At 48.1% G+C, this 8,955-nt stretch overlaps 1 protein-coding gene across 1 annotated transcript in view; it reads right to left on the reverse strand.

Annotated features, from left to right (window-relative positions):
- Wdr48 (WD repeat domain 48) overlaps nt 1-3,832 on the reverse strand; it is a 32,987-nt gene extending 29,155 nt beyond the window's left edge. The window contains exon 1 of the mRNA XM_021656524.2: nt 3,738-3,832. Within this exon, the coding sequence (XP_021512199.1) occupies nt 3,738-3,785 (48 nt within the window). The 5' untranslated portion in view covers nt 3,786-3,832. The remainder of the gene's footprint in view (nt 1-3,737) is intronic.
- Between the last annotated feature and the right edge of the window lie 5,123 nt (nt 3,833-8,955).

The raw sequence follows: 8,955 nt of genomic DNA on the forward strand, positions 1-8,955 counted from the left end.
AATAGGTGAGTGGTGATGCCTGTAATCTCAGCACTCAGGAAGCTGAGACAGGAAAATGGCCAGCTGGAGCCAGAGGGGATCACATGGTGGGACTTCATCTCCAACAAAACCCAAAACACGGCAGCGCACACTGGTGAACATTAAATAGACTTATTTTATGAGTATGTGCCTGAGTACACACATGTGCTCTGCCTGTGTGCTGCAGAGGCCGCAACAGGATGTCAGATCCCTGGACCTGGAGTTACAGATGGTTGTAAGCCACCACGTGGGTCTGTCCTCTAGCAGAGCAGCTCTTAACTGCAGAGCTGTCGCTCCAGCCCCGGTGCGTACCGTTACAGTAAATACAGCCCATGTTCATTTACGCAGACCACTGACATCTCAGGGAGCAGTGCTGACACCTTACAGACTGTTTTGTTGTTTACTTGAGACAGTTTCTAGGTAGGCTTGGCTGCTTTGGAACTTGCTCTGCAGACCAGCATGGTCTCTCAGAGTCTGGAGTTTCTCAATTCCTTAGGACAGTGGTCAGCAAACCCCTGTTCTGCTTTCTCAATGCTGGCATTCTGGCACACATCACCACACCTGGTTTTTTATGTGGCACTGATGATCTGAACACAGAGCCTCATGTGGCATGCACCTTACCACCTACACAATCTTCCCAGCCTCAAGTTTACTTCTGATAATTGCCTCATGACCCACTACATGAATATATCATATTTTGTTTGACAACTACATAGAGATTCCCAAAGGTGGGCATTTAGTATTTTTTTCTCACAGTAACAATATTCCTACAATAAATACCCTTAAATAAATAAAAACAGATTACAGACAAATATGTGAAGTTGTAGAATAATTACTTTTAAAGGCAGGGTCTCACTATATAGCCCTAGGTGACCCAGAAGGCAGTGTATAGATCAGGCTGCTTCTGCTTTCTGAGTGCTAGGAATGAACTGATTTTGGTTTCCGAATGCTAGGAGTGAAGCAGTGTACCATCATCAAAGTGAGGAACTGTGGGCTCTAGGAGCTGCCTTTAAGTTTTGGCAAAACAAGATACAAAGTAGTAAATGCTATGGCTCTGTATGTCAGGTAGCAAGCTGGAAAAGCACAAGCTTAGCTTTCAACCAGTGTCAGTTCTGCCCTACAGGAAACTTCTGTCTGCAGAGTTTTTGGTTGTCACGACTGGGGTGTCACGACAGTCATGGGCAGAAGTCAGGGGATCTTCAACAACCCGAAACACACAGGAGGATCCTCAGCTTCCTCATGGAAGCCTGAGCTAACGTAAAGTGTGAAGAGTGGGCAGGCTGAGAAGCAGGCCCTACTACAGGGTGACAGAGGACACTCCACAGGGTTGATGTCTTGAGACAGCGAAGGACAACTGGAATGTACAGTTCTGTATGATTTCTGGGTTCTTGCAATCAGCATGCATGCATCCCTCCTCTGCACAGTGAGATGACACAATGCGATGGAATCGGTCTCCCTGGCTTCTAACCGCGTCTGAACCTACTGGACAAATGCTCACCTTTCTCTTCAGCAGGCTAATTTCAGCTACATAGGAAACAGTGTCTAGTCACAATTTGCTTACTGCTGAACACCAAACTCTAGCTTTGTCCTCTGGCCGGTCAGGAGTGGAATTACCTCCTTTCTCATTGTATGCACTGGCCTACATCCAGCCTAATTAAACACTTTTGTTTTCAACTGCATGGTTCATTTCCATTTTCTCCACTCTTCGCTATCGCTAAGGATTGAAGTCAGGGCCTTGCACAAGACAGGCAAGTGCTCTACACTGAGGTATATTTCCAGCTTTGTCTTTTAAATATTTCAAAGCGTGTGTATGTGGGATGGTGGTACCATAAAGTGCCTCTGGAAGTCAGAGGATAACTTGGAGTCAGTTCTCACACTCTACCATGTAGGTCCAGGAGTCAAACTCAAGTCTTCTGGCTTGGCCACAACACCTTGACCCTTCAAGCCATCTGATAGCCTTGTCTTTTAAATATTTACCCCAAACTGAGAGAACTGATAATCCTTACTCTATTCCAGTCCACCATCTTAGTGTGTGGAACATGACTACGTTACAGCTTAGCTGGGAACAGCATTCTCATCACCCCAAAGCTGGGGCTACTGCAATTCCATCTCGAATGCCCTTCAACATAAAAGCAACACCTATTCAGGGAAAGCTGAGGGATTTTTACGTTCTTGTAATCTCACTCTTTAAATTTTTATTATCTGTGTGTGTGTATACACACATACAGACACACGTAATGATATGCATATGAGACCAGAGGTTGACTTGGGTGTCTTCCTTCATTGCTCTCTCCACTTATCTTTCCACTGGACCTGGAGCTTACCAATCAGCAAGGTGAGCTGGCCATCACTTCAGGGATCCTCCAGTTTCTGCCTCCCTAGAGCTGGGATTACAGGTACCACCCAACATGCCAGGCTTCTTAAGTAGGGACAGAAATTGAAATTCTCATGTTTAAGCTACAGGCCCTTTACCAGCCCGATTTAAACCACTTAACAGCTATCTAAGTATACTAGGAACCTGACTGGTGAGAGCAGCAATATGAAGAAGACACTGACCTGGGAAATCTCACAGCTTTACAACCTCATGCTGACCTTACTGTCCTTTGGATCTCACTTCTGAACACTGAGTTCAGGCTGTGGAGTGCTTAGTGATTGATTGCTAAACCTTTTCAATCTCTTCCTCTCTTTGGGGCCGATCTATGTACTCAGCACACGCCTAATGTCTAATGACTGAATGAACTGTTCTGAACTGCATACAATATTCCCGAAGGCAAACACCCATAATGGGGCTTTAAAATAAAAATCCCAGTCCCTTAAGATCAACATAGGAGATAACACTGCCGGAGGCAGGGTTTCATGTAGCCCAGACTGATCTCAAACTTGGTAGGTACTGGAGGATGACGAATTTCTGACGTCCCCCTTCTCCCCTTGCCTGCCTTCACTACAGAAACACACACACCGGTGCTAGGAGTACCGGCAGGTACCACCTAGGCCTGGTTTTATGCGGTGCAGAGGGACCGAGCCTTGCTCAGAACAGGAAGCACTCTGGCAAATAGTTTCATCCCCAGCCCAAAAGGAAAAGGCAGCAGGGAGAACTCAAACACACACCGAACCGAAGTGACTGAGGGGGAAAGCGAAGCACCCACTGTGCGGGGTTAGCGAACTCATTCATCACCGGCGATCCCGGTGTTACGGAGGCTAGGGCTGAAAAGGGAAGATGCATAGGGAGGATGGTGAAGCCGGGTGTGTGTGTGGGGTCCAGCCCACGGCAAGAGAACTGAAACTAATTTCCTCCAGCGCAGAGCGCCCACGTGCGACCCCGGCCCGCCACGCCCCCGCAAGACCCCTCGCTCCCCGGCCTCACCCACCCGCGGGCGCCGCGCGGCCTCCGCTGCCGGGTAGCGTCCGCTCCGGAAGAAGGCGGCCGACAGCAGAGGCAGGTGAGCGGACAGCAGGCCCATGGCGCCGCCGCAGGCCCGGTGCCCCGGGACGGCGGTTCCCCGGGACGGCGGTTCCCCGCGACCGCTCGCGAGGCCCGCGCGCCCAGCCCGCCCGCCACTGCCTCAGGCCGTTGGCGCCGCGGCCCCACCCCTCGCGCCCCGCCCCGCCATCCTTCGGCCGTCGAACCCCGCCAGTCGCGGCCCGAGGCGTCCGGCCGCCCGCGGGGGAACCCGGCCCGACGGCAGCGTCGCCAAGGCCGCGGAGCCGGGCCGCCATACCTGAACTTTCCTCCGCCCGGCTGTGTTCTGCCGGTGATGGGCCGCCATCTTGCATGTTGACACTCCGACGTCACTTCCGGGAGAGGCTCGGTGCCGGCGGATGTCCCGCCCTATTTCCTTGGTTGGGTAGAAGGTAGGTAGGGCGTAGGCTTTCCTGGACGGTTGCGAGGCGAAGTGCCAGGGAGAAATGGCTGAGTGCGGGCGGAGCCGCCAATGGAGGCAGAGCCGAGGGGCGCGCCCTGAGTGGCTCCGAGTGGCTAAGCTCCAGGGCCACCCCAGACGCCAGCTTGCAGAGGGAGGCGATCAAGAGCTTTATTTTGTATAGTTTTTTTTTTTTAAATTGAAATTCTGTTTCGTGTATATTTGTGTTTTACCTGCAGGTTATGTGCGTTACACACGGGAGCTCCTGAGCAGTTCCGAAGGCCTCCTTTTGGCCTACACGGGCACTGCATGCAGGCAGAGTACTTGTAAAGTAGAAGTAAGTCTAAACTAGAAAATACACATATAAAAACAGGTACCCTGCATGGATGGAAAATGATCCCCCCAGAAGACAGGGTTATTAAATGAAAATACCAACTGCAGGCATGGGATGGCTTCCTGTGACTTATGGTCAGGGAAGCCCCAGAGGCCCTCCAAACCGTACAGGCTATCGCTGTTGATCTTGGTTGCCCACCAACGCTCAGTAGTTAAGACATTATTGTTGAAGACTCTATAGACTTGGGTAGCTGGACATAGAGACATCAAAGTGGAACTGGCCTGAAGACTTTCTCCCTGCTGACAGGCTTTCATAATGCCAGAAGGTGCCCTGCAGACTGCTAGGGAAGAAGAAGAATCCATAGAAGACCAGCGGACAACTGTGCCAGGCACGCTGAGCACACGGGGTAGTAGTGGTACAACAGTGCCGGCAGTAACCAACTATTAGATTTGAGGCCTGTTTGGCAAGAAGGAATTCAGGCCTGGTATTGTAAACCTGGTCCTGAAAACCCCCTGGCTTGGTGGTTGTGACCCCAGGAAAGAACCTGTTATTGTTGCTGTGCTAAATTACATCTTGTTAAACTTTCTAGAAATTTCTGTTCATATCCATAACTTAGTACTGTTGTCGGCCATGGCCAGAAGTGCTTCCTTTTGTAGTGATCAGGAGTTAATGCAGAGAATAAGAGACTGTTAAGTGCTCAGCCCTAAATAGCCATCTATATCAACCCCCATCCTAAGGCTCAGGGAATGTCTCTGAAAATGGTCAGAAAGGATGTAAGAGCTGGGGAATGGGGCAGTCTTTTGGCTGTGATGGTGGCCATCACACCATGAACTCACTGCAAATGTGCTTCTCTGCAAAAGATCTGTAAACATTCCAACAGGTCTCGGCAAATGAACTCAGTGGTACCAAAACAAAAAAGGAGAGACCGTGAAGGTAAGATGGATTCAGGGTGCCTAGATGAGTTGGGAAGGACATAGGGGTTCCTGGAAGGAGTGGGAGGGAGGAGATGGGGCTCCTTAGGGTGATGGAAGAGATGAATTGGGGCGCATATGATCAAAGTGTGTTGTTTACACATATGAAACTGTCTAAAGGTAAATAAAGGATACTATATTAACATGGTCATATAGTGTTTAGCATATGCTTGGCATGTAGTAAGTACACACTAAAACTTACTACCTCTCAAAATGAAATTGGGCTGGTGATTTAGCTCCGTGGTAAATGTTTTAGTATGCTCAGGTTCCATTTCTAGTTTATAATAAATACATTATTTATTATTATAATAATAAATACATAAAATAAATAAAAACAGTATATTGTTTAATTATTATGTTTAATTTAATATTCAATAATAAATATTAATATATTATTTGGGTATTAAAAATGGTGTCATGGGGAGCTGGAGAGATGGCGCAGAGGTTAAGAACACTGGCTGTTCTTCCAGAGGACCTGGGTTTAGTTCCTAGCACCCACATGGCAGCTCACAACTATCTATAACTTTAGTCCCAGGGGGTCCAATAACATCTTCTCACCACTTATGTGGTTCATAGGCATATATGCAAAGTACCTGTACACATAAAATAAAAATGAAAAAAGAACGGTGTGGTGGTATGAATGAAAATGTCCCGCATAGCGTCAGGTGTTTGAACAGCTGGCTGGCAGCCTTGCTGAAGGCTGTATGTCATTGGGGTGGGCTTCCATAGTTCACATTTGCACACCAGCTCTGGTTTGCTCTCTGCACCCGACGTGATCTCTCAGCTCCCTGTGCTTGCCTCAGGCCTGTCACTAGGGGCCATACTTCCCGCTGTGATGGGCTCTTACTGGGCTGGGACCTCCCCCCATGAGTCCTTTCTGGTCCTATTGTTTCATCACGACAGAAAAAGGAACTAACACTAGTGTGTGTGTGTGTGTGTGTGTGTGTGTGTGTGTCTAAGGAATAGCACTCAGGACTCTAGCCTACTTGTGTATTTAGCACAAGCCCATCCTGGCTGTTAGATTCATAGGGAAACAAGCCCGGTGTGATTTCTGAATACACAGTCATCCAGTGAGAGGTAAGGTACGTGGTGTATTACAGGGTGCAAGATTGCCACTGAAGCATGATGCGGGCTGGGCGGTGCTGGCTACAGCGCCAGTGTTGTAGGGCGAGGCTGTGCCTCCTGTCCAAGCTCCCATAATAATGACTCAGGAGACTCAAATAGGACTTTTTCTGAGACAGAGTCTCTCTGTGTAGCCTTGGCTGTCCTGGACTCACTCTGTAGACCAGGCTGGCCTTGAACTCACAGAGATCCTCCTGCCTCTGCCTCCTGAATGCTGGATTATAGGTATGCACCACCACACCCTGCTGATGATACTCAATTATTATTTTACAAGTACCTACGACGTATAACAAAGCTCTTCTTTAAAATAATCCATCTGTTCTAATCCACATTTCGCCACATGGTTGGTTACCTGAGCTCAGGCGCTATGCTCTTTACATGGCAGCTGTATTAGGAATAGTGCAATCCATTTTCCGGTGTGGAAGTGCTTATTCCAGCTTTCCCACTGGAGGGCGGTAGCGATCTGCTTATTCGAGCCCTGATTTTGAAAGCCATTGATGTCACGTGACAAACCTTAGCACATTTGATACTTATTCCTTGCTGATGAAATGTTACAATCAAAGTATTTCTACAAGAAACAGTTTTTTTATGATGACAAGCTGTATGAAAATAACCCACAATTTGTGCGTTTTTAAGGTTAGTATGTCCCATATCTGTGGATGTAAGCAATCCAGATTAACAGTGTTTGAAAAAAAGATTACACATTTGCAGAACACAATTCCTTGTTTCTTCCTTACCACCATTTTAAAAATCAAAACAGTTTTCTTTTCTTTTCTTTTCAAGACAGGGTTTCTCTGTATAGCCCTGGCTGTCCTGGAACTCACACTGTAGACCCAGGCTGGCTGCCTGCTTCTGCCTCCCAAGTGCTGGGATTAAAAGCATTTGTTACCACCTCTCTGCAAATCAAATGATTTTTACATAGCATTTACATTTTATTAGATTACTCCAGGAGTAACCTAGAGATAGTTTAAAGTATACGGGAGGTTGTACAGATATTCCATGGAGATTCCATACTGTTTTATATAAGACCCATGAGCATCCCAGAATTTTCGTACCCAAGACAGTCTTGAAAGTAGTCACCATGGATACAAGGGATGACTTGATAATTTACCAAGTGAGTAAAATAAAACAATATAATATGCCGTAAATGTTCCTTTTTTGGTGTATGGTTTCTACACGGGACTCGAATGGGCTGAGGCCTTCTAAAGCTTAGTACAAAAAGCGTCCTGGGTCTGAGTTTTACCCAGCACACTTGAGTGTGTCCAAGCAGATGCCGTATCAGGTTACTGAAATTAAGTGTAATTCTGGACCAGCAAGATGGGAGGTCCAGGTGCTTGCTACCAAGGCTGATGAGCAGAGGCCAGTCTCTGCAATTCACATGGTGGAAGGAGAGAAGGGACTCCTCCAACTTGTCTTCTGACCTCCACATGTGTGCTGTGGTGTGCAGGTGTCTCTGCAGATGTCAGATGTCAGAAGACATTTTTAAAAGCCAGATTAAGTATACTTCTTCAAGCTCCCACCTAATCAAAACGAAGAATTCATCCTCAGTCGTATTTCACACATCTGTGGCTATGTCGCTCTATCGTAAGGTCACACATTAATTTTAGGATCTTCCTGGGGGCACCAGAAATCCTGAAGAAATGTGGTCCCTTGGAGGTGGCAGGGCAGTGGCCTTCCGTCCAGAGTGGCCATTATCAGGGCTGGGAAGCCTGGAGCTCATGGCCTAGCCCTAAGAGCACCAACCATCACCAAACTGGATGATGCATTCTTTGATGGCTGTGGTTTCCATTTCCTGCAGGACCTCTGGATTTCCCTACTCTGGCCTCTGAAGGGAATTGGGTTGTTTTCTAGCCCCCACCCTCCACCCCCACTCCAACTTTCTAATGTAATGTCCTCAGTGGTCTTGGGCGTTGACTAACGTCCAGATGAGAACTTCTCCTTTCTGCTGGGTAGCATAAGCACCCAGGGACCAGTGCTCCGCGGGTGACAGCCATCAGTGGCGGGTGAGGCTCTGTGGGTGACAGCCATCAGTGGTGGGTGAGGAGGGGAGGGTGACAGCCATCAGTGGCAGATGAGGAAGGGAGGGAAGCAGAGCTGAGACACTCATGCCTCAAGAACCACCTTTCCTCAGAAGCTGGAGTCTTCTGTTCCTGGTAATCCCCCAGCAGAAACCACAGGCATTCTCCATGCTTCTCGGCACCTTCAAACTGCGGTCTAAACCAGGCCCACAAGTCTGGAAATCTCTCTTAGCTAATTTGTTGTACATGAATGCCCGAAGAAGCCTTTGAATGGTAAATGCAGTGGGAGGGGCAGTTCCCATGGCAACAGTCTAATGCATTTTTTTTTTTTGAAAGCCAATTAGGTCTTCATTGCTGAGCTGCTGTGAATGAGAAGGTGAGGACTGGGTCCTGGTGCAGGGAGGAGGGGCTGTAAGAGCTGAAGTTCTGAGCATCTGGAGCTTCACCCTGCACCCACAGAGCTGTGCTCCCGAGCTTTGGCCCCCTTTGCTGGGCCTGGACCATCTGGGGAAAGTACATCGTCAACGCTCATGACAGAACCAGGTTCCCTAATAATACAAAGAATGGTTACAAGCTGACCCAGAACACACCAAAACACAACAGAAAAAAAAAAAAAAAAGAGTGAAGGGCAC

The sequence above is a fragment of the Meriones unguiculatus genome, chromosome 6 (assembly GCF_030254825.1).
Source record: "Meriones unguiculatus strain TT.TT164.6M chromosome 6, Bangor_MerUng_6.1, whole genome shotgun sequence".
In the NCBI taxonomy this organism is placed as follows: domain Eukaryota; kingdom Metazoa; phylum Chordata; class Mammalia; order Rodentia; family Muridae; genus Meriones; species Meriones unguiculatus.